At 35.9% G+C, this 27,804-nt stretch overlaps 1 protein-coding gene across 1 annotated transcript; it reads left to right on the top strand.

Moving 5' to 3' along the window:
• Positions 1–11,720: 11,720 nt before the first annotated feature.
• Smp_132480 (subfamily A1A unassigned peptidase (A01 family)) lies at positions 11,721–21,338 on the top strand (the record flags this gene model as incomplete). Its single annotated transcript, XM_018799717.1, has 6 exons — positions 11,721–11,922; positions 15,552–15,794; positions 15,835–16,034; positions 17,434–17,556; positions 20,210–20,447; positions 21,159–21,338. The coding sequence occupies exons 1-6, from the start codon at positions 11,725–11,727 to the stop codon at positions 21,336–21,338; spliced, it is 1,182 nt and encodes a 393-aa protein (XP_018651478.1). The 5' UTR covers positions 11,721–11,724.
• Between the last annotated feature and the right edge of the window lie 6,466 nt (positions 21,339–27,804).

Genomic DNA, 27,804 nt, shown 5'->3' with positions numbered 1-27,804 from the left:
CCGGTGGAGCCAATATGACTGGTCTATTCAGCGGTTCTTCGAAGTATTCTGCCCATCTTTCCCCTGTTCCTGAATCTCTATGATTGTCTTTCCTTCTTTGTCCTTGACTGGTCTCTCTGGTTTGCTATATCTCCCTGCAAATTTCTTCGTTGTATCATATAGTTATCTCATATCCCCTTCTCTTGCAGCTTTTTCCACCGTCGTTGCTAGTTCTCCCATGTATTTCTGCTTGTCGGCTTTAATGCTTTTCTTCACTTCCCTGTTTGCTTCTGCGTAGTCTGCTTGTGCTTTGACTTTCTCTGCTCGTGTTCGGCTGTTGTTAATGGCTAGTTTCTTGTTCTTCCTTTCTTCAATCTTGTCCAGGGTTCCCATAGAGATCCATTCCTTGTGATGATGCTTCTTAGGACCAAGAACCTCCTGACACGTTGAAGTTAGTGCTTCTTTTATCCCTTTCCAGTTGTCCTCCTAAGTAGTTTCTTGTTCTTTCAGTAGATCCTGTAGAGCTTGGAACCTGTTGTTGAGGGTTATCTTGAATTCATTGAGCTTGTCAGTATCTCGAAGGAAGGCTGTATCGAACCTTTGTAGTGCTGTTTGTCCAGTTGTCCAGTGTTTCTTTAGCTTCAGTCTCATCTTGGCCACAACCAGGTGGTGATCTGAAGCTATGTCAGCTCCTCTCTTGGTTCTCACATCTTCCATTGACCTTCGGAATTTTTTGTTGATACAGATGTGATCTATCTGGTTCTCTGTGGTGTGGTCCGGCGAGATCCATGTAGCTTTGTGTATGCGTTTGTGTGGGAATATTGTGCCGTCTATAACCAATTTGTTGAATGCACATAGGTTTGCAAGTATCTCCCCATTTTCATTTCTCTCTCCTAATCCATGTCGTCCAATTACATCTTCATATCCTGTGTTGTCCACTCCAACTTTAGCATTTAGATCTCCCATCAGGATGGTGAGGTCCTTTCGTGAGCACTTCTCTATAATTGATTGCAGCCTTTCATAGAACTGATTTTTATCATCGTCGTTGCTACCATTGGTGGGTGCATAACATTGGATAACGTTCATTGTGATCCCTTGCTTCTTTGTTGTGAATGATGCTTTGATTATCCTGGATCCATGAGATTCCCATCCCACAAGTGCATTTCGTGCTTCTCTGGACACCATTAGAGCAACTCCCTGAGTGTGTGGAGCATTTTGCCCTTCGTGACCGGAGTACAGCAGCATCTCTCCTGTACCTAGCCTTTGTTGTCCAGTTTGTGTCCAATGGGTTTCGCTGATTCCGAGTACTGCCAAGTTGTATCTCCTCATTTCCATTGCTATTTGGCTGGTCTTTCCTGTCTCCCACATTGTCCGGACGTTCCATGTACCTATAAAGAGTGTTGCTTTGGTTGTTAGAAGGTGCATCGGTCTCGTGACTTCCGAAGAATTTCGGCTTTCATCATGAGACGTCATAATTATTCCTTCTACTCCCAGGGCAGAGTTTAAGTGGTTTGAATTATTTTTTCTGGTTAGCGTTTTTTTAGCGAGTTAGCTTTTCGCTAACCCCATGCCCAACCCTCCTCCTTTACCCGGGCTTGGGACCGGCAGTAACTCTAGAAGAGCTACAGGCGGAGTTAACTTGATTATACAATAACCCAAAATCAAACCTCACAGAAAACAAACCAAATTGAAAACAAAACTGACCAGTTACCATCAAAAGAATATGTTAAATCTATAATAATATCGCCAGCTAATCTATTTTGGGACATTGGAATGTTTCTATATTCTGATATTCTCCTACTCGACATACCTAATTATTCCATCCTATTTATTACTGAAGTAAAATTGAATAAATATATTCGTCACTTCAACGAATGCTCGACTTGAAAGGAATAACTAATTTATCTGCAGGTGATTTTCAGCTATTGTAAAACAAGAACATTCAACAAAAAATATCTAGAAACCAACACATCCTTGAAGCGATTCATGTGTCATTTTACCATACTGGTAAACAACACCAAGTGAATTTAATCTATTATTTGTCTGAATTTATAAGCTTTTTAAAATATAACTTATTTTGTAAAATTCTTACTTGTGATTCAAATAAAGATATCTACGAGTTTATCGTTCCAGCTACATTAGCTGAATTTGAAACTCTGTTATCTCCTGATGTTTTAGTGTCAGTTAATAAATTAAATAAACGTATATTCCTCTTCTTGATCTTATGTCAATTTGTCACTAAGTGATCATCGATCTCTTTTCTTTTTAATCTTCAATGTTTATCAAATTCTATCAGTTAGTTGGATATTCAGAGGAATAATTTAATTTCACATTGTACATTGTTTTGATATTGATCAATTATTAACAGTCATCAAAAGTTCATACTTCTACATTTCATGTCAGTTGTCTCTCATCAAAACTAACAGTGAACTGATATTACCTTCTTTTAAACTTCCATGTTGTCTCTTGACAGATCTCAGTCACTATTGAAGCAAGACCTATAGAATCTTATCAATAGTTTTTGAATCATTCAATATCCTGTCACTTCTGTTCAGTGTTTAGCTTCTTAAATGAAGGAATACTCTGAAAGATATTCATGTCAATTGTTTACAACAGAAACAAAACTTTTCTCTATAATTGCATAGAAACAATAAATATATATATTCAAAGAGACATAGATACTATTCAGGAAATAGGTTATTTCTTAGGTCAGTCAAAATGATAGTCAATGTTTTAATTCCCATGTATAAAATATTATACTACAAATCAAGGTCATTCATGGTCACAACTTCTCATTGTTGAACATTATAATTGATCGCTTTACTCACTAGGGAACACGTTAGTTTATCATCTAAACTCTAAATCAGATTCACATGTGTTATATCCTAGCGAAGACTTAAATCTCGGTAACTTCCGGAACCTATGAATGGACGATTATTCTATGTATATTCTTATTGTATAACAATTCAGTGATTAGATTGTATGTATCTATATTCATCTTATCATAAGCTTCATTTGGACCTATAGATTATCATTATATGAATTACTGTTACTAACTTATACTCAGGTTATTGATTATTGTATCCTATGTTCACAGCCACATTTGGCCTGATCCTGTACAAATATAATTTTCTATTTTATGCTGTGATGTGGTCTGTCTGTCTGGTATACAAACTGAGTGTGCTTAAAATAAACGATTCACATAACAGATGTCATTGGTTTTCTGGATTTGAGTGGAAGGGCTTGGCGGACCAAAGGATTATTAAGGACGCTAGATTACTCATACTGATCAAACGTCATTGATTGTCATAGTGTTAAGGTCGGAAAAGTCGTATTCCCATTGGTGGATAATTCACATGATAGAAGCCGGACATAAAATCGATAACGAATTGTCATACGTCTTTTGTTTATTTTGTAAAGTCACAACAACATGAAGAAAACTAATTGGAAATGTAATTATCCATTAATTTATTTGTTATTTTAATGATGCTGTGGAGTGTCCACATGAAGATAGTAACTAATAGTTATACGCATTAAGCTATCTGCCTTAAAATCGTTTGCACGTTCATTCCTTTATTATCATCCCTTAGATCTCATGTTACGAAACTACCTTATAACTGGTATTATACCCCTCTAATCCATATTTCCTCGAAATATACCTTTGATGCTTAATATTCTCCTTTAACAGTAATACTTCTATTATATCTGCGGTGTACAAACACTCATTTGAGGAAGACCGATTTATTATTTGATAAGAGAAATACAGAATGTCTTCATAGAATATGAAAACCAAACATTAAATACTTCAGTTACACATCGTACATCGATTCTCTCTTACGAATTTCATCATTCCTTCATTCCTGTTATTATTAAAATTTCTCCCTGTTTATAGTCTTGTTCTCATCATTTCGATCTTCTCAACCTTCTGCTACCAGTCATTCCACTTCTGATTGGTGTTACACACTACTTATATCTGTCGACATAAGTGGCATACATCATACTTCTAATAATATAGGACTTACCCAATTGATTTTATTTCGTTGTACTAATGTGATGTAAAACAGTTTCAACCTATGTACACATGTACCAGATTCTACGCTGCATACTGACAGAATTACTACTAATACAGATAATAATAATACTCTGACTCGATCAAAAGCGTATAGATACTTTTAACTGCACTGAGAATAGAGGTTTACAATTTTCCATTGAGAAAACAGTCTTTACTTATCCAATTTCTTTTAGTGACTCTCGGCGTGACTATTGATGTTGATGAAATAAATATCCTAATTACTTCCTATATATTCTGTCAATGTCTCATGTTAATAACAATGTAGATGTGAGTAGTTGAGTACAAAAGTAATTGAGGAACATATATTTCAGACATTCGATAATGTAGTCGGACGATAAGAGACATCAAGAAATCCATGTGAACAGGATTGGTAGAAATAGACAACTCAGTGAATAATACGTCACTCAATCTTTATAGGTGTGAAGCAAATAAAGGAAGTGTATAGACTCACACATTAGAGCATTCATATACATAACAAAGATTCGTTACACTTTTAAAATCAACTGACTATAAACCGATTTCTTCTCTTAATCACTATTTCATGATTAATTTCTTTATAGGTGCTTTACATTCATTTAAAGGTTGTTTGTTAAATTATATAAGAGTTGAAAATTTATTCAGTGAATTTATACTATACTATCGGCTTTGGCAACCCATCAAAACCAAGCTAGACATTATGCAAAGTTAAAACGCTGTTGAGGATACTTTGTATTTGGAACTTATTGTTTTTTTTTATATTTTGTCCTTCGAAAGGATTAGAAGATGGTTTTCTTATGAAATGAATTGTTGGGATCAATACATTACGATCGGGTACGTGACGGTTAGGATTATTAGGGTTAGGGACCAGGGTTAAAGAGTGTTAAGTTTAGGAGTATGATGGTTATGAGCCAGCTTTTAATAGCATTAGGGTTAGGAGTTCGAATTCAGCTTGATTAGGGATATTCAGCACTGAGTTAGTCATAACTAACACTAGAATTCAATACAAAATTCTTTGTCAGTTGTTAGAATGTGTTGTTGGTTATAGTGAACAAATATAATTCTATTAAGAGTCTTTAAAGAAATTAAATTATCCTCTTTAATCAAGAACAACTTGTCAAAAACAACTTTACTTGTTGCAACCCCTAATTGACTGAAATTTCGTAATTTTACCAAACAATTTTAAGCAAATCTGTTTCATACATGTTACTCTTTTTACTTGAAAACCGTATTGTACACTCTAAGAAAACTTGGATTGTTTGTATTCGCCTTGACTTGAAAATGTCCTGGCTTCGAAATATACTTCTTCCGATAGCTCTATGAGGTAAATCCTGGAGTTCTAGTGAGAAGTCGTAACTATTGGAGCTAATCCATGTCAGGTAGAGACAGGTATCTACCTCAATACAATGGAAGATGGTCGCGCAATTTCGTGGATTGGTTGGGGTTAAACATTGACACCGTTGGGCGCTAGCGGGCTCAGTGGTCTATCGGTTAAGGGCTCGCGCGCGAGACTGGTAGGTCCTCGGTTCGAATCTCACGAGGCGGGATAGTGGATGCGCACTGCTGAGGAGTCAGTCTCACAATAGGACGAAACAGCCGTCCAGTGCTTCCAGGTTTTCCATGGTGGTCTAGCTTCAGTTGACTCATGATCTCAGTGGTAGTCAACATCTAGTCTTCCAGAAGGACCAAACAGAGAATTGATTCATTTCACTTGTTCATCTGGTCTACTTCATTTATCTATAAGTTTATTTATAGAATATATCTTATCTCTTATTATATGAAACAGTATAAGACAAATTAGTTTACTTTCTCATTATTCTCTTTACAATAAAGTCAATTGAATGTTAATTAATAAAGAATTTTTTTGTAAAGTCGCATTTCAAAAACAAACTCTATAAATAGGAAATTCTAGTTCAAAAGGACATCTACTACTGAAATAGTTTAATAAGTAATCTTATATGTTCAGAGAAAATAAATGTGAAATGATGAAGTCGGTCCCCCTATTAGGAACTATTCTTTGCATGTTTCACCTTGTTCATGTTCCTAATGAGACTCACAATTTATTCACTTTTATCCTAAAGTATCTACCATTGAACCACGCAATTTAATTGACATATATTAGTCACCATTTATTTCTCTTCCGTATAATGGTGAACTATTAGTTGACTTTATTTCACTGTATTATTCTTTATTATACTTTGAGCTTGTTAAGGCTAACGATTATCTGATGTATAAATCATGCGAAGTTCAATCCACCTAATAATTATATTATAAATGAATATAACTTAATGTAGACAGTGTAATGAGAAAGAATATCTTACTTACTTACTTACTTACTTACGCCTGTTACCCCCCGTTGAGGAGTATAGGCCACCCACCAGTATTCTGCATTCAACTCTGTCCTCAGCAATCCTTCCCAGTTTTTTCCAGTTATTATTCATCAGACTGTGAACTCCTTATTGTCGAACCTCAATACAAAAGATTGAAATCATGAAATCAGTAACAATTAAATTATGTTAATACATAAACTAGAGTAACCAGTACAATACACTACCTATGCATCATACACATATAGACGTGAACGGTGTGCATATACTCAAAATCTCAAACAAAATATTTAGGACTAACTCTACTAAGTACCTTTTGTCCATTTATCGGAGCATCATTTACCCTATAAACAAATGGTACTTTATATCGTATGTTATCCACTAGTAAACATGACTCATCATAGAAGAAAAGAAATAAGTGGTGCTATTGTGGTCTCAGCATATATAAGAATCAATCGAAATGCATAACTATATCCTTGTTTAATGTCTGAATTCTGAGTTCCATATGTTTATTATACATCTCAGCAACTTTGATATCGTTTAACAAATATAGGCAGCTAAATCTATGAACAACGACACAGTTAATAGAATCATTTGATTTTGCGCTCCCTGATATAACTGGAGATACATAAAATATTTATTGATTCTTCGAACAAAAATAGAGCCTAAGCACAATGTCATGTATTTCCACATCGCATTCTGAATTATATCATAAGAATAGTGATGAAAATTCGCCATGTCACTAACTTTAAACCTAAAGATCTTATAAATTAAGTTGATGTAAATCAAAATGGCCAATGCTTTTAACACTTACTTACTTACTTACGACTGTTACCCATCCGTCATGGAGGAGCATAGGCGGCACACCAGTATTCTCCATCCGACCCTGTCCTGGGTAATACTTTTCAGTTATTTCCAGTTAACATTCATCCTTCTCATATCTGCTCCCAGTTCTCAACGCAGTGTAATCTTTGGACTTCCTCTTTTCCGTATCCCTTTAGAATTCCAAGTTAGCGATTGCCTCGTGATCCAGTTTGGTGATTTCCTCAATGTATGTCCCATCCACTTCCAACGTCTTTTCCTAATTTCTTCTTCAGATGGAAGCTGGTTTGTCCTCTCCCATAAAACGCTGTTGCTGATAGTATCCGGTCAGTGAATGTCGAGTATTTTGCGTAAACAACTGTTTATAAATACTTGTACATTCTTGACGGTAAATGTGGTAGTTCTCCACGTTTCAGCTCCGTACAGCAGAACTGACTGTCCTAACGTTCGTATTGAAGGTTCTCACTTTGAAGTCAGTTGACAGTTGTTTTGAGTTTCATACGTTCTTCAATTGTAGAAATGCTGCCCTTGCTTTGCCAATCCTCGCCTTTACATCTGCATCCGATCCTTACTGTTCATCAATGATGCTTCCCAGGTATGTGAATAATTCTACATCTTCCAGAGTTTCTCCATCAAGTGTGATTAGGTTGGTATTCTCCGTGTTGTATTTGAGAATCTTGCTTTTTCCTTTGTGTATGTTGAGGCCTATTGACATAGGGGCTGCTGCTACATTTGTTGTCTTCGTCTGTATTTGTTCGTGTGTAATCGATAGTAGGGCTAGGTCACCCACGAAGTCCAATTTGTTTAATTGATTCTGAGATTTTCATTGTATTTCGTGCTTCCCATCAGATGTCGTGGTCTTCATAATCTAATCTATCACGAGAAGAAAGAGGAAAGGGGAGAGTAGACAGCCTTTTCTGACTCCGATGCTTACTGGAAATGTATCTCTCAGTTGTCCTCCGTGCGCCACTTTGCACTGTCCATCGTATGAATTCCGAATAATGTTGAAAATCTCCTCAGGAACTCCATAGTATCGAAGGAGTTTCCATAATGTTCTTTGGTCCACACTATCAAACCCCTTCTCATAGTCAATGAAGTTGATGTATAGTGATGAGTTCCACTCAACTGATTGTCCCACGATGATCAGTAGTGCCGCGACTTGGTCTGTGTACGACCGATCCTTACGGAATCCAGCCTGTTGATCTCAAAGCTGAGCGTCCACTGCGTCTTTCATCCGGTTCAGTAACACTCTGTTGAAAAGTTTTCCTGGTACTGATAGCAGACTGATGCCTCTGTAATTCTCACATTGGCTCAGATCTCCTTGCTTTGGTATAATGCTTTAAACAAATTCTTCCATCATCAAACAACACAAACTTACATCACAGATTATCAATGAAACATTTATAAGATATTTATCTTATTTTCGTAATAAGATTAAGTAGAAGTTCAGGCGTTGCTATGATGAATTGGAAAGGATATCTGCACAAAACACTCACTACATTATTTGAATCGTTTTCCAGGAATCAAGACGAAATATTTATGTGTCAACTGAAAGCAGAGCCAAATAGCATTTCACGGAACCTCCGGAGGAGAAAATCGTTGATAATTCAACTTATAACGATTTGGAAACAAAAAGTACCATCTGTTTATAACTTTCGATCTCCTAAATACGCATAAACTTAAATTCCTCTATAGTTCACCATGACTACAAAGAACCCTTCATACCATGAATTGGCTAAATAGTTATCCAACTTACTGAAGTCACCACACAAATAGATGACATGAATACCATTCTGGTAAACACAACACTTTTCCTGAAAAATAATTTTGGTATTCAAGTTTTACAATGTCGTTCATTGCATCATAATTTCATTATTATGTTTTACAACTGTATCTACAGAAAATACTCAAAAACAAAATAATACCATCCCTTTAAACCATTTGTCAAGTCTGTGGATTAACTGAAGGAATGAATATTCAACTGAAACCATGACATTTTTATCTCCACTTGTATTCCATTCATATGTAGTAATATTCTAAGGAAAACCGAAGGATAACTAGTACGATACCGTAATAACAAGGTTTTGCAGTGAAACTGGTTGTACTATATAACCTTACTGAATAGATCAGTCACTTCCCCTGGTTACCTTCAATTGTCGTTTTGAAGTCACACATATTTGTGAAGCTAACACACTGAATGAATTTATACAAAGTTTTCCGAACATACGTTTGAAAACAAGCTAGAGCAAAATTAGTGCATTATTTAAACACTGATAAACATTGAACACTACATTGATAGGCATCAAAGGTACTTGAAGACCACTTACCAAACAACAAGCTACTGCTTTGTTTCGAATCACAGTGGCCACTTCCGTGTTTCTGACCCGACCAATAAATGAAGATAAGGAGCATTGCGTAGTTCGTTTCTCAATGGTGGAGTAATTCCTCTAGAAGTTATTCCCAACAATGCTGCTCAGGTAATGAGGAAATGGAACATACCTATAGTATCGAAAAATCTGTTTACGATTAAGCTTGTGAAGGAATTTTTATCTAAACTCTAAGGAAAAACAGGTAAAATGTCAAACCAAAACCAAAGGGTTATTATTATAAACATAAATCATGATCATGTGATGAAATGTGGGCAAGACGTTATCCCTTCTTCCACAGTATTTAAACAGAATTAAGTTAAGCAGGACAGACTTAACATGAGGACTGATCGCCTACATTCAGAGAAAAGAAAGGCAATGTTTTATTGATCAAAGCTTAAAGAAACCCAACAATATACACAGTGCATTTTCAATATAAAGAAAGAGATTCCATAAAGTTGCATTTGATAGTGAGTGAATAAGACAACCGATTTAATTGTTCAATATTCAAAGGCTTAATTCGTTTTGCCTGATCATCTGTAGTTTAGTAACACATAGATGATATTTGTTCTAATGTCTTATAGATTTGACAAGTTTTGATAACCTCTACATCTGAAAGGATTCGGAGTAGTGAAATCTTTCTAAGTGATGACATTTATGCTTCAGAATGCTGAAAACTAATCAAAAACAATGTTCGTTGGACTAGGTAAAGCTACGTTTAAGCCTTTCCTTCGATCACCCCAACACTTATAACGTTCCACAAGAGATAAATATTCTAACAATCTCAAAGCCTAAAGTATACGAAAAGTCGGTAATATTTCTTGTTTTATCTCATGTGAAGTCATTAGTGGGGGTAACTCGAGGGATCTATTAATGGACTTCTTTTCTATATACAGTCTTATTGTATAACCATTCAGTGATTAGATTGTATGTATCTATATTCATCTTATCATAAGCTTCATTTGGACCTATAGATTATCATTATATGAATTACTGTTAATAACTTATACTCAGGTTATTGATTATTGTATCCCACGTTCACAGCTACATTTGGCTTGATCTTGTACAAATATTATTTTTTTGATATGGTGTGATGCAGTGTGTTTGTCTGGTATATAAACCGAGTATGCTTGAAATAAATGATTCGAATAGCAGAAGCTGTAATTGGTGTTCTGGACTCAATTGGAAGGGCCAGGCGGACAAAGAACCAATAAGGACACTAGACTGCTCATACCGATCGTACATCATATATTTGGCACAGTGCTAAGACTGGTTGGGTGGATAAAAGCCGGACATAAAATCACAACAGTTCTTGAACCCTGGGTAATTATGTTAAGAGTCTTTTTGGAACGAATGTTCTTCCAAGTTGAACGATATAAAATATGAATAACTTGATTATACGATAACCGAAATTCAAACCTCATAAACAAACCAAATACGTAAAGCAAACTGACCGGTTTCCACGAAGTGAAAATATTAAACCTATAATAATATCGCCAGCTAATCTATTTTGGGACATTGGAATGTTTCGATATTTTGATATCCTGCTACACGACATACCTAATTATTCCATCATATTTGTTACCGAAGTAAAGTTGAATAAATATATTCGTCACGTCAGCGAATGCTTGACTTGGAATTAATAACTAATTTATCTGAACGTGAATTATATTTTCAAATATGCTCAAACATTACCCGTATCATATCCATACTCAGAAATCCAGAGTAATTACTATCTAGATAACTCACATGATAACTGGAACCATCTGCTATATAAGTCGACGATTTCGAGCTATCATAAAACCGAAATATCCAACAAAATATATCAAGAAACCAGCACTTCCTTGATGCGAACCATCTGTCAGTTGTTCCTGTATCGAACAAAACTCGTAGCTTTTGACGTCGAGTTCCCACTCAAATCATCATATTTTTAATACACATTAGAATCTGTTGCCGTCATACAATGATTCAAACAATAAAAATGTGTTTAAACAGTAATTCGAACTATTTTCTTAGTGATATCCGCAAACATTAAAGAAGTATCGAATTACCACCAGTAATCGGGTTTGTTTATGATCAATCCTCAAGTTAATTTGATACACCTATGTCAATAAAACATGATGAAAACAGAATAAAAATAACAGAGACACCACTGCATTTCAGAGTACTCAAACATATTTCAATGATTCTATTCATCATTGTCGGTTTTCTACCACAATTACTTTGTGAGATTGTGAAAATTCCACTTCACCCGTTGGAAAAATCCGATTCATTGCTTGAACATTATACGAGTTACTTTAGGCCTTCGAAGAGAAAATCCATGTATCAATGGAATAAACAAAATACATCTACACCAGAACAACTGATCAATTTTAAAAACGTAAGTGTATCAATCGTGTTGATAGTTTAAAATCCACCTTAATTTATATCCAATAAGCGACAGGAAATATCAAGACTTTCTTTCTTACTAGTAAGATTTGACTAAATATTGTTTATGTGAAACAATCTGAGTGGATTGTTATCACAAAGTAACTACGATCATACAGTGAGGGAGAAGTTACTTACTTACTTACTTACTTACGCCTGTTACTCCCAATGGAGCATAGGCCGCCGACCACCTTTCTCCAACCCACTCTGTCCTGGGCCTTCTTTTCTAGTTCTTTCCAGTTCTTGTTCATTCTTCTCATGTCTGTCTCTATTTCTCGGCGTAATGTGTTCTTTGGTCTTCCTCTTCTCCTTTGACCTTCAGGATTCCATGTGAGGGCTTGTCTTGTGACACAATTGGGTGATTTCCTCAAAGTGTGCCCAATCCATTTCCAGCGCTTCTTCCTGATTTCTTCCTCCACTGGATGGAATCTGGTTTGTTGTCTCCCACAGTAACTTGTTGCTGATAGTGTCTGGCCATCTAATCCGAAGTATCTTGAGTAGACAGCTGTTAATAAACACTTGTATCTTCTGGATAATGGCTTTCGTAGTTCTCCACGTCTCCGCCCCATACAGAAGAACTGTCTTGACATTTGTATTGAAAATTCTAACCTTGGTGTTGGTTGACAATTGTTTTGAGCTCCAGATGTTTTTCAGCTGTAGGTATGCTGCTCTTGCTTTGCCGATCCGCGCCCTCACATCTGCATCTGATCCACCGTGTTCATCAATGATGCTGCCCAGATATGTAAAGATTTCCACATCCTCCAAAGCTTCTCCGTCAAGTGTAATTGGATTGGTGCATATTGTATTGTATCGGAGAGTCTTGCTTTTCCCTTTGTTTATATTGAGACCTACTGCTGCTGAGGCTGCTGCTACACTGGTCGTTTTCTCCTGCATTTGTTGTTGCGTTTGTGATAGAAGAGCCAGATCATCCGCGAAGTCTAAGTCGTCAAGCTGCATCCTGCCTGTCCACTGTATCCCGTGCATTCCTCCAGATGTTGACGTCTTCATGATCCAGTCGATCACCAGGAGAAAGAGAAAGGGTGAGAGTAGGCAACCTTGCCTAACACCGGTCTTTACCTCGAATGAGTCGGTGAGTTGTCCTCCGTGGACGATTTGGCAGTTTAGTCCATCATAGGAGTTCCGTATGATGTTGACTATCTTCTCAGGCACGCCGTAGTGTCGAAGAAGCTTCCATAGTGTCGTCCTGTCCACGCTATCAAATGCCTTCTCGTAGTCGATGAAGTTGATGTACAGTGATGAATTCCATTCGATTGATTGTTCCACAATGATACGTAGAGTTGCGATTTGATCTGTGCACGATCTATCCTTACGAAATCCAGCTTGTTGATCTCGAAGTTGAGCGTCCACGGAATCCTTCATCCTGTTTAACAATACTCCGTTGAAGACTTTTCCTGGTATTGAGAGGAGAATGATGCCCCTGTAGTTGTCGCACTTGCTGAGATCGCCTTTCTTTGGTATCTTGATGAGAAGTCCTTCTTTCCAGTCTGTTGGTACATGTTCTTCGTCCCAAATCTTACTGAAGAGGATGTGGAGTATCTTGGCAGTTGCTGCTACATTTGCTTTCAGTGCCTCTGCCGGGATGTTGTCTGGTCCCGCTGCTTTGCCACTCTTGATTTGTCTAATGGCCATGCTGATCTCTTCAATTGTTGGTGGGCCAACATCGATTGGGAGGTCTGTGGGTGCTGCTTCGATGTTGGGTGGGTTCAGTGGAGCTGGTCGATTTAAGAGTTCTTTGAAGTGTTCTACCCACCTGTTTCGTTGTTCTTCAATGTCGGTGATTACTTTGCCTTCCTTGCATTTCACTGGTCTTTCTGGTTGACGGTAATTTCCAGCAAGTTTCTTTGTTGTATCATACAGTTGTCTCATGTTTCCCTCTCTTGCAGCCTTTTCCGCTGTCATCGCCAAATCTTCCACATATTTACGTTTGTCGGTCCTGATGCTCCTCTTCACTTGCTTGTTTGCCTCTGTGTATTCGGCTTGTGCCTTGGCTTTTTCTGCTCTTGTTCGGCTGATATTGATTGCTACCTTCTTGTTCCTCCTTGCTTCAATTTTATCCAGTGTACCAACAGTGATCCATTCCTTGTGATGGTGCTTCTTTTGGTCCAGAACCTCTTGACATGTTGAAACGATTGCCTCCTTGATACCTTTCCAGCTGCTCTCTATGGTGGTTCCCTCTCCATTGAGTAGGTCATGAAAGGCCTCGAACCTATTGCTGAGGGCTATGTTAAATTCGTTGAGTTTGTCAGCATCTCGAAGAAAGGCCGTGTTAAACTTTTGTGATGTCGTCCGCGCCGTTGTCCACTGCTTCTTGAGTTTTAGTTTCATCTTGGCGACCAGCAAATGGTGATCTGATGCTACATCAGCTCCTCTCCTGGTTCTCACATCCTCCATCGTCCTCCTGAACTTTTTGTTGATGCAGATATGGTCGATTTGATTTTGTGTAGTGTGATCCGGTGAAATCCAAGTGGCTTTGTGTATGTTTTTGTGTGGGAATATGATGCCACCTATGACCAGTTTATTGAAGGCACATAGGTTTGCAAATCTCTCACCGTTTTCGTTCCTTCCTCCCAGTCCATGTTGTCCCATGACGTCTTCGTATCCAGTGTTGTCCTTTCCAACCTTGGCATTGAAATCTCCCATTAGAATGGTCAGGTTTTTGGTTGGGCACTTCTCGAAGATCGACTGCAGCCTATCGTAGAATTGGTTTTTAGCGTCTTCATCGTAGTCGTTGGTAGGCGCATAGCATTGGATGATGTTCATTGTAATGCCCTCTCTCTTTGTTTTGAAGGAGGCTTTGATGATCCTCGGTCCATGAGATTCCCATCCAATAAGTGCACTTTGTGCTTTTCTGGACAGCATCAATGCAACTCCTTGTGTATGTGGGGCATTTTCTTCTTCATGACCGGAGTATAACAGAAGTTCTCCTGAAGACAGTCGTTGTTGTCCAACCTGCGTCCAATGTGTTTCGCTGATTCCAAGCACTTCCAGGTTGTATTTTCTCATTTCTGCAGCAATTTTGAAGACTCTTCCGGTCTCCCACATTGTTCGGACATTCCATGTACCTATAAAAATTGTCACTCTGGTTGTAAGAAGGTGCATCGGCCTCATGACTTCCGAAGGAACTCGGCTTTCATCATGAGACGTCATAACTATTCCTTCAACTCTCAGGGCAGAGTTTGAATGATTTTTTCTGGTTAGCGTTTTTTTAGCGAGTTGATTTTCTACGGGATGGGGTCGCTAACCCCATGCCCAACCCTCCTCCTTTACCCGGGCTTGGGACCGGCAGTAGCCCCTGGAGGAGCTACAGGCGGAGTTGAGGGAGAAGTTGGATCTGTACAATGTAACTGTTGAATTATGCCTGTGAAAATTAATACAATGGAATATTATTAATCGATATAGTCCTCAACAGAAATAGTGCAATAGGGTCATGTAAAGTGCTGGCAATTTAATCACTGATACAAACTACAAAATATCAAAGAGTTTCTCAAAGTTAACAAACGTGATTGTTATTTCTATATCAAACTGTCGAAATATTTAGTGTAAAATAATCTTTCAATTTAGTTACAGTATTATGGTGAGATATCAGTGGGAACTCCACCTCAAAAGCTTCGAGTGCTGTTCAGTACAGGATCAATTGACACATGGTTCGCATCAAGGAAGTGCTGGTTTCTCGATATATTTTGTTGGATGTTTCGGTTTTACGATAGCTCGAAATCATTGACTTATGTAGCAGATGGTTCGAGTTTTCATGTGAGTTATCTGGATGATAGTCTCTCTGGATTTTGGAGTGTGGATACTATACGAGTAAGAATTGAGAATGTTTATAAATCAAATGGTGTTTCAGATAAACTCATTGGTGATTCCGAATCAAGCGTTCGGTGAAATGAGGAATATATTTAGTCTGGATTACTTCACTAGCAAATATGATGGAATAATTGGCATGTCGAGTAGTCGGATATCGAAATTTGGTAAAATTCCGATGTTCCCGAATTTACTGGCAAATGGTGTGAATATGGACCCAATATTTTCATTTTATTTAAATCAGTGAGTTGTGCTGTGAATTGAGTTAGTATCCCAGATATAAAATTTAGTTTCTGTGTATTCTTATCATTCGGTTTTGAATATCACTTAACTGAGAAAATCTTAGTGACAATCTGATATTTCATTCAGTATTTGGTTGACAATGAGTCATCTCAGTAACTATGAATTTTGAACCAATCAACGTATTTGAAATATTTGTAGTACAAGATTATTAGTGACATGGATTTCTTGTGAAGGTATATTTCGTGAAAGTCAGCTTGGATGACAGGTGTTTGGAAGCAGTCAAAGGGAAACATGGAGACACAGTCTAACTCTGTTCGAATTTTATCAGTTTGTAAAGGTATCAATTTAATTTGTCATCAAACCAATGAGAGCTAAATAAGGATATTTCATACACAGTAGTCATTATTTTATGGGCATTTTATGGTTTAATGAACTACGATTCAGACATTCATCTTTCCAGTTCAAAATGACCAGTAATAACGCTTATCAGAAATCATTTTTGTGTATTCATCAACAAACACTACTACTACTGTGCCTAAAGTCAATGACGACATCATATTTTGTTTTCTCGGCTTACTTAACAATCATTTTATTGCAAAAGTAGATTGATGTATTTTGATGAGTGATTGACATAAACCTTTTCATGGACGATTGAAGTATTGTATTTGTCGTATGTAAATGCAAATGTGACTAGAATTCTTCCATTTGATTTTGATCTCGCCAATACCTGTTCACATCGTCAGCATTATTTAGGGTGATAGTTTATGCTTCCGTATGAGCTTCCGTATGGTGTAAATAGTTTTGTTTCAGTTTTGTTGGGAATATATTCTTTGAAGAAAAATCAGTCAGTCTTCATTGATCTTCTCATAAATAGGGCGCTAATGCATTCGATGTGTACGACACAATTTTCTTTGTTTTTATGAAAATGTACATTCGGTGAATTTTTATGAAAAAAGCCGTCTCGATCAAGCCAGTGAAAGCTATATAAGGATATTTCATACACAGTAGTCATCATTCTATAGACATTTTCTGGTCTAATGAACTACTATGTCAGACATTCATCTTTCCAGTTCAAAATGTCCAGTAATAAGACTTATCAGGAATCATCTTTGTGCATTCATCAACTAACATTTCTATTTCTTTCTGTGTTCTCGTTTTACTCAATCAATTTTATTATCGTTTACATGGATGGTGTAAGTCGACAATATAGAATGAGTATAACTTACATGCCAAACAGACATGAAACAGAGTGATCGTACACTTTAACTTATTCACATATCAGGTGATACTGTGAAGACATTGTTGATTTCAGTTGGTGTGATGTTTTACACTAATGTATTTTTACAGTGGAAATAATATGATTGATAATTAAATGGATTTATTTATTAATTGGTTGTAGGGAAAACGGGGCTCCGATTGGTGGTGAAATGGTACTCGGTGGTGTAAATCCTGAATACTTTGAGGGAGATTTCGAATATATACCTACCGTTCATAACAATATGTGGGCAGTTGGAATGTCAAGGTAGTGTTTGATCAAGTACAATAAGATATGTAAATTTCAATGGCTTTCGGAAAGTGCGAATTAGCTTGTTGGAAGTTTGTTTGGTCGATTGAAGTTATATATTGTTTTATTTGTTTGATATTAATTGAACTGTTTTACGTATTTTGATAACTGAAGAACGTTCGATTTGGAAACTCTTGAGAGATTGTTTTTTGATGGACAATGTATATATATATATTTGAATATTGATTTACTAGAAGTGTTTTAAGCAGAGCTTACTTCGCCAGTAGGTTTCTATCATCTAATACTAAACGATAAAATTCATGTTTCTTATTATATACTCTCTTGACAAACGTAGTGCGTGGTCTATTTATTTAGATGTTATGTAAATCAACTGGCTTCTTCATTAGCCTATTACAAGAAACCGGCATAATTTTGCTTGGTATTGCATGAAAGGTAAATAGATCATGTTCATCAAGCTTCATAAAACGAATGCCACGAGATGTGACTTCATATCCAATGGACCAATTTTTTCTGAAGTCACTATAAAGGATTTCTGTGGTGATCCCCGTAGTAAGGTGAATTTCTGAAACCTGGAGAGATTTCATTTCCTCACCAAATTGAACACACATCAGTTATAAACACGGAGCCAATCAACTGATTACTTCCTATTCAGAGATCAAATATCCAACTGAGTTATTAATCTGGACTATGCTTCATACTACGGTTACCATTATACTTGTTGACAAGTTGCAATTCCTATTTCCGACACAACTTCAGTTATTTGGCAAGCTCTCAGATAAACGTGCTTCGAATGATTCTGTGTGAAGTGTTGCCAACTTCTTACTTCAAATGAAAGAACATGACCACCTTAAAAATGAAATATGTCTGCTCAATCTGTCAATGAGTTCAAATCATGACGATGATATTGCAGTTCATTACGCTAGTTATATGAAACTAGTGTAACTGGAGATATAATTATTAGGTGAAGATGACTGTTGCATAAATGATACACTGATTGATTTATAAATAAGTCTATTCATGATTTAGTTTGGTATATTTCTGAGAGATTTACAAGACGGTTACATTCATTCAAATTATAGCAACTGTCCTACAATCAATTTCGATTACAATCAATTTTGGTTAAGCCCTTTTTATTAACTTACTTAACAGACATCGTCATTTGGATAGTAACAATTTGTATATTCTTTGCACTGTTATGCCACTAGAGCACATGACACTCTATCCAAAATATTGACTGCTTAAATATCATTCAATGAGTCATACTCCACCCCATAATGTATGCACGCAAATATCATTATCAGCCTTTGTTTTGCTTTGCTGTGCCCTTATTAAATCTGACTATAAGTTGCCTTTGTAATTACTTGCTATTCGCTCGTTCGCTTCCTTCGCTTGTTTGCCTGTTCACTCGCTCTCTCGCTTGCCGCTCTCTCGCTCGTTAATATTCGCTCAGGTGCTGTTAACTTTCTAGCCTGAGTTATTCGACAATGGACCGTAGTTGCTGCTATCCTTTGTCTTACGATTTTACGTACCGTTAAGATTAGAATTATAACGGTTATCTAAGTGAACGATTAACGAATCGCGACACTACAAACTTTTCTACCATTTGTATTTTGTCCCTTTCATATTTCTTTTTATTTGCAACTGTTATTTTGCAACTACATTAGGTAACGTTATTTACTTCTGGAATGAATTGTGCTTGTTTGTCAACTCGTCCTGGATGTAGTTCACATATATCGCTAGAATACCCTATTCGAAGTGTGATTTCGCCCACAATTTCTAACAACTTAACAAGTGTTTAAGACTTTTATACAACAAATTGCAAGTGTTGATTCCATTTTTAAATTGTCAATTCAATTCTCCACATATACATTTTTGTTCCTCAGTCATGTTACTTACTGTCTAGTAGTAAGTAGTTCATGTTATCGACGAACAATTTTGAACGTGTTTCTCATGAAATCGGTTTATTGTTTCGTGCGAAATACCTTAATATTGATAGATATGCTAGGCATTTCATCCATTCTCTTACTGTGATTGTATCTTCCCACCATTCTCAGTTATTTTCATTTATTTGATTTACTTGCAACAACTTCGGAATTCGGTGTTGACTCGCTATCGATTCAATTCTCCATGAACGACGTTATTCTCATTTGTCAAAAGTCATTAATTCTACCTAGTTCATCGTTCATTATGCACATTGTTTCTCGTTTGGGCGTTCACTGAACTCATCTTAACGTCGTTGATTGTGACATGAGCTGTTGCTCATACCTTGAGTTCCAAAAGATTTCACATTTGAATATACTATTGTTAATGTCGTCTTGCAATTATTAGTAACTTATATTACAGATAAATGTGTTGTTTCGATTTTGGGATTTCACATGTCACTCACTTGTTTGGTGAGAACTCAACAGTTACACTGACTTGAATGTGGATGTTATTGAGAATGTCAACACCAACAAGTAGACTCATTCGTTCAGCGAACTGTATTCAGAATGAAATGTATGTCCATTAGAAGTTGCTGAAGAAAGTTAATTTACAAAGTGTTTAAATAATCCGATTCCGTGTTCATTTTCTGAATCGAACTCGTTTTTTTCTTTTGGATTAGTTCTACATCTTGTTTTTTGATGTTGATGATGTTTTAATGTCCATTCAGTTTGATGATAAAGGGTGTTGAATTTTGCAATGGATGTACTGCTTCTATTGACACTGGGACATCAGTGATTCTGGGTGAAAGAGAGCAAGTGAACAGAATCAACTCACTGCTCGGTGTTTCCTATCATGTTATTGAAAGAAATGTCCTTGACTGTAGTCGAATTGACATGTTGCCTCCGATCGAGTTTATCTTTCAGAAAAGGAAGTACATATTGCTGCCACAACATTATGTTGTTAAGGTGAACGAAAGTATTTTGTCAGATTATATTATGAATGCCCTTTTCATTACATTTTAGTCATATATTGTGTATTCATGGTGTTCACTTTTACTATTTTCAAGTCAGTTTGATAGGAAACAGACTTGCAAAATACAGAGTCATATAATGAATTCAGTTAATCCTATAATGTGATTCCAGTCATATAGACGGTGCGACAAATGAATGAAAACTGCAAACATTCTCTTTAGAAAGCACACATGTAGGAGGTTTCAAAAACAAATACAACAATATTATCGTTGTTTAGAACGAGTATAATGTATTCTGTACTGACTAACAATTCTTGTACCATGTAAAATTAAATAGTCGGATCGCGTCTCTTAAATCTATGCTGAATAGATGGGTAAAGATTTAGTTTTTTGATAGAGGACCATCAGCAAATGTTTCGCACATGTGAATTGTTAAGGACAGTCAATTATCTGATTGAAAACGAGCTGGTAAAGTTAGCCATATGAACCCATATGTACTACTATTGTGGTAAATCCAATAACCTAGAATATATGAAGCACACGATTTCATACTGACAGATAAAATATACCATTTTATAAATGTGGAAGCAAATAACGGAACAGAATAATATTCATCTAGCCTTTAGTCCTCTGGAAATATACTATTTTAACTAATAAGAGAGAAACAATTTACTTCAATATTTTTGTCTTCCTCATTCGATTACAGGTATACCTTTGGTTTGGAACAATGTGCTCATCACCTTTTGAGGCTGATGATTCCTTACCATCGAATGTTTGGATTCTTGGTGACGCTTTTATGAGGAGATTCTATACGGTATTTGATTTTGGTCAGAAACGTATTGGATTAACTTATGTTTCAAATAAGAAGAATGGAACGAGAAGTTAAGTAAACAGTAATATGTTGCTAAAATATAGAAATCACAATTGTGTGTACAACAGTCAATCAAATATATAAATACGAACAAGTCATTACGAGATTCATCATACTGAAAATGTTTCTTCATATCTGTTTAACTTAAAATATTACACACCATATATTATACTATATACGACTACTTTGTATTCCAACGATGAGTGTTTCAAAAGTTCAAATCAACTTAGTATATATATGCTAGTTTGACAGTGTCATAGTAGTTTATAAAAGATTTATTGTAATGAAATGAATCCTGAAAGAGATTGAATAAGAGATAATATAGGGCGATACCCTGTTAGCCTTTATAATGATAAACGTTTGGGATCTTTCAAGTAGGAATAATCGAGTGAAAATATTGTGTAGTTATGATGAATAGATAATGATCTTTCATTTCAAGGAAAGCAATGTACTATTTAATCCAACAGTTGAGATCATGAGTCAATTGAAGCTCGACCATCATGGAAAACCTGGAAGAACTGGATGGTTGTTTCGTCCTATTGTGGGACTCCTGAGCATTGCACAGCCTCAATTAACTCATGATCTCAAATGTTGAAAATTACTATAATATCCACAACAACCCCTTCTCCGCACAAAGTATTTCAACAAGTCTCCGTTCCTTACTTCGTCATTGAGTGATATTGGGTGATCACCAGTTAGAAGTAAGCAGTCTATTAAATTGACATCTGAATAATATTCATTCTAATTAATTCATATTGCCAGTCATCACGATGTCTCCGATTATACATTTTTGTAAGTTGTACAGTGAAAGGTCGTAAAGTTTTCACAAACACACCTGAATAGGTTATGCAATGAATTGACTTAATTACCTTTTAAAACAAACAAAGAAACAGATAACTTGTTGAAATATCTAGATGGCAGGAACAGGTAGTCCAGATATTGAAGCAGATCGACTGATATACTTTAATAAACAAACGGGTATCATATATTGAGTTATCTATCTGAAGTGAATAGACTGCCAGACTGGTTTCGGTTTAGTTGTACTTCGGTAGTTTTTATTTCACGATTCAATGACGCTTTAAGCATTCAAAAAAAGTGGTCATTATTCATTCACTTCTTTCTGTATCTATCAATTCAACTGCTCCTGTTAGGCAAGTTATATAGGCAGATGTTCTAGGAATTTGTATAGTCGGGCTCGTGAACACCTTCCAGTGTGGTTAAGCAAAGGTGTAGTCAGAACGGTTAACAGCTCTGTTTTAGCCCATTTAGTTCAGACGGGACATAGAGCCGACATAGAGCAATCTTTCACAGTAATATGTCGTGTTAATAGCAGTCTACCTAATTCTGTCAGACAGAGAATCCTGTAGACGGCTGAGACAATTGCTATTCGGATCAAAAAGCCAGAGCTCTGCATTCAAAAGAAATATGTCCAGCCGCTCCTTTTACCCTGGCCAACTTCAGGGTCAACTTGTTAATAATCAATTTTGTAATATGGTGACGTTAATTTGATTAATGTTCATTTTTATATCTTAAACTTAGTTTATCTACACATCTTATCAGTCATTATTATTATTATTATTATCACACTTGCTAACCTTTTAGAGAAATTTATTCAGCATCCACCCCCAATCTACTATATCTGACCTAATTTATATTATTCTACATATTAAGTAATTTCTGATTTGTAATCCCATTTTTCTATCTCCCACCCCCATGTCAACTATATATATATATATTCTGATAATTTATCTTACGATTTTATTTCACCTATAAACCGATTCAAGTTAACACTACATGACAAACAACACTCCTTGATTCACATGTTACGGTTTTGTTAAATGATGTACTCTGCCTTAAACTTTGCCAATCTTCTTTTATGGATTATTAATTTATAATTGTAGAACCTGATGAGAAATTATTGAAAAGAATATTACAATTGATTGATCACTGGGTGGTGATCATTGTCATGTGTGTCAAGTCCTTCTTTAGTGCTGATCGAATGCTATCGATCAAGTTGCAATGTGGCCACCAGTCTAGGTGGCTCGACACTGCTTGCACTATATATATATATATATATATATATATATATATATATATATATATATATATATATATATATATATATATACTGAGGTAAGATGGTGGTTGGAGGTGGTCAACAGGAAACCCTGGACCCGGGTTTCGTGCTACTTGGCACTCGTCAGCAAGGTGTACCTGTAATCTTGAGGGAACTGATGCTTCCTGGCGGATTCGATCCCGTGAAAATAATATTCTTCGTTCATATAATTGTGTTATTCAACATTGTCATAAATTTTATATCATTTGTAAATCAATGTTCTCACTAACCATCTATGTATTTCAAATTCATAATATAAGTCGTCATTACAATCATCGTGTGATGGTGAGTGTACGATTTAAACAGTTCTTGTGTGTGAAACATTCACTCAACGTGATTTATAAAATTAAAGTATAAAAGTCACCAAGGAGTTGTATAGATGTTGTCCATTTCAAACAGAAACGATTTCCAAAACCAAACCAGTAATTTTAGACAGCCATCCACTGTGTATGATATCTGACATTTGATTGTGATTGAATGTACTGCATTAATTAGACAGTGGAAGATAGTTCTGGTGATCAACCGTTGATGAATGTGCTCAAGTATAATTCGACAAATGTTTTGTGTCAGAAGACTAGGATGTGTAAATTGTGATACATTATATAATGTAGGATTTTCTTGCGATATCATGACTCGTCCCAAGAACATCTAAGAAACACAAGAAGACCCCCAAATGATTCTGTACAACATAAGTGATACAGTGAACATAGTTTTGATGGTCAACTGTTGATTAGTAGGCTTAAGTATAATTTTCTAATCTGATATAAATGAACTCATTGAATAAGAGCTATTCTCAGGTTTATACGTGTGATCAATAAATATTTCATACTATTGACTTCATCTGAACTTAATATGTTTTATATCATTTGAAACAATATACTTCATTGAGAATTTTAACTTCATATTTATGATCGTGGTAAACATGCAACCAAATTAAGTCCTAATGTTCCCTATCAAAATAAATATGTGTCGACCACTGATCATCAATTAGTGATAACGGTTTACCTTATTGAAGAGCGTTCATTTTCCAAAGAACATCAGTCTATCACTCATTCGTTTCAAAAGCGTTCATGTACTGGAATACAGACCATCAAAAATGTGGTTTTCATCATTGAATTCAACTTAATCAATGTAACTTCGTTGATCATTTGCATATTTGAACTCGTGGTGTTTAGTTGTTCATATTATATTCACGAATATAAGAAGAAGCACATTCGTAAACAACCTCATATGTTTTTAATTACAAATCAATTGGAACATTGTCAATGCCTCTCATGATACAACAAAAATAAAATACAACAACTAATCATCTAAGATGGAAACATCAATCAATCATTAAGACATTCAACTCATATATGTATTAAATTATTTCAACTGTAGTAAATCTGTAAGCATTAGAACTCCCATTCAATATTGCGGTCAGCTATCGAATGTTTCTTCTCTTGGGTTAAATTACATCTTGGAGTTTAATTATAGTCCTTTATTCTCCAGTGTTTCCAATGTTTTATTCAATGTTGTGTGGCAAAGTTGTGAAGTTTTGTGGAGTATTCTAACTCTAGGAGTCATTGATTACATACACATTATATTCACATACACCAATACAGGACGTCTCCAAAAAGCCCGACGATAGCTGCACACTGTATTCTGCCACAATCAGAAATCAAATAATTTAAATAAGAGGATGGATTCATTGACATTCGCCAGTATGTGAAGTATCACTTTAATTTAACCTGAAATTCCTCATCTTGATTGTGCAAGTCACGCTTCACGACTAATTGTGAGTCGCTTCTTCAAAAAACAAACATAAAATGCAATCAACATAAAACTGATACGTCTTGTAGATTGAACGCTATATTTGGATCATAAGCTAGTTTCGTAACCCCCGGGCTAGAACTACACAGCGACTTGAACACAAGAGAAAAGGCACAAAATATGCGGGAAGCACTTTACTCCAAAGGTTCGTTTCATGTTCAGAAAATATAGCATTTTTACAGTATTTTAAAGTCCTTGGGTTTTTACTGTAAATTCTAGAATACTGCTAAACATAATAGCAGTGTATTAATCAGCCAATCAGAATCTCTACATGTGACTTTTCATTTTCGCTATGTTACTAACATAACTTCTAATCAAACGCTGATTGGATGAAATGCTCCTTAATGTTTCATGAGCTTGTCATGTCGATTGCGAGAAATTTGCAGGATCATCCCAATGAAAACTTAAATAACATAGAGGAGCGAAGCTAAATATTTAGTACAACCGTGGTGTATGCTACTTTTGTCGACAGACATATATAGAATGTAATTGGAAGTGGAAAACCTGGCAGCAGAAGTCTATGAGGGTTGAGGTGAAGAGGATGGAAACTGAATTGGAAAGGAATTGTGGACCGGTAGAACCACACAGAATGTGAAGAACAAATGATGGGAAATGGTAAGTGAAGTGTTTAGTGCATGGTCCCTATATTTTATTTAGATATTCTGTAATTTTGCATTAAAATACATTTGCCTGTACCCACTTCTGTTCTTTTTGATTATACAGTACGAGCCAGTCGAATAAAATTATTTCTCCGGTGGCCGGTAATAATATATAATATATATAATTGAAGTAATGGGATAAAATTTAGTTCCAATATTTAATGCAAATGGATTGGATAAATGGATTGTAATTCATCAAGTTTCAATTATGCACGATTTGAAGGCAACTATGTAAGTTATGCAGGAGATTATTATTATTATTATTATTATTATTATTATTATTAATGGCTTTATTCAATATTATAATCTGGTACAATATAGAATTCTCAGCACGAGTTATTTCAACAAGTTTTTTTACCAAAAAAGAAACAAAACAAACAAAAAACAAAAACAGAATAGAAATAAAATAAAAAAAGTTTTAGGAAAATCTGAGTTTATACAAATTATCGAATTTGAGACATGCTTAAGAATACAGGTTATTTACTAGGTCAACTCTAACAGCCTGTTCGTCACAAAGTAAATTTGCAAGGTAAGGTATTACAGAACTTTTATAGATTTGCTTGCGTGCATGGATTTTAATGTATTTACGTCACGTTCTACCAGAAGATATACAAGGAGAAAGATATGAATGAAGTGGATGGTTAGTATCTGATAAGATAACACCTGCCAAGAGTTTGCAAGACTTAAGATGTCTATCAACAAGTATATTAATAATGACCTCAAATGATTCACCACATACCTTGCAAACTGCCTTCAGCACTCTACGCAAAATAGCAAAGTCTTTTCTCAAAATCCCGGGAAAGAATAATGGAGAACAATATAGAATGATAGGTAATATGCAGGAATTTACAAATTGTAAGAGTAAATGGCGAGTAATCCCAAAAGCATGCAGCCTCTTTATGTAGTATGTCAAACGGTAAACTTTCTTCGATAACAGTAAAACATGAGAAGACCAAGAAAGATCAGAGGAAAAGGTAACACCAAGATATTTGACCTTCGACACTGTGTTTATTAAGGAGTCTCCAATGGCACAAGCATTATGGGATCCCAACATAGAGTATAGGTTCTGTCCATGTCTCAAGCTAAAGTTAACAGCTTGACATTTAAATGGATTAAGAAAGAGACCATTACCAACAGACCACCATTCAATGCGAGATAAAAACTCATTCATTTCTATGAGATGTAAGGAGGTAGAAATTGGCATACATACTGTGAGGTCGTCCGCATATTTTACAAAAGTGTTTTCTGTGGAAGATGGCAGATCATGCAAAAAGAAAGAGAAGAGCAGAGGTGAAAGAACAGCTCCTTGTGGCACACCTACAGTAGACAGTAGAGATGTTGAACACTTTCCTTCAAATACAGTGTACTGTTCTCTTCCAGAAAGGTAGGAACGTAGCCAATTGGTTATCCAGCTGTCAGTGTCGATGCTGATCAGCTTGTTAAGTAAGAGGTGTCTTGGAATAGAATCAAAAGCAGAAGTAAAGTCCAGGAAAGCGCATCTAACATACTTCTTACCCTTCTCCAAGTTGAACACTATATTGTGATGCAGAACAGCAACGGCATCTAATGTGCTTCTTTTGCATTTGTAAGCAAACTGAAATGGATCACAGTGCTCTTTTATTGCAGGTTGAAGTGGTTGTATCAGTAATTTTTCCATTATTTTGATGAAAGGTGAGGTTATTGCTATGGGTCTAAGTTTCGCATTTTTATCACCAGAAGCTTTCTTAGGTATAGGGATTACCTTTATCTTTCTCCACATTTTCGGTAAGACATTAGTTGAGAAGGATCTGTTAAAGATATTCGTTAATGGATAACATAAAACATCAGCACATTTTTTAAAAAGGAGGTTTGGGATACCATCAGGTCCTAAACATTGGGATGAATTAAGTGACTG

This window comes from Schistosoma mansoni, chromosome 3, assembly GCF_000237925.1.
Source record: "Schistosoma mansoni strain Puerto Rico chromosome 3, complete genome".
Classification (NCBI taxonomy): domain Eukaryota; kingdom Metazoa; phylum Platyhelminthes; class Trematoda; order Strigeidida; family Schistosomatidae; genus Schistosoma; species Schistosoma mansoni.
Note: the sequence above shows the minus strand (reverse complement) of the source record. Positions and strands in the feature narration are given on the sequence as shown.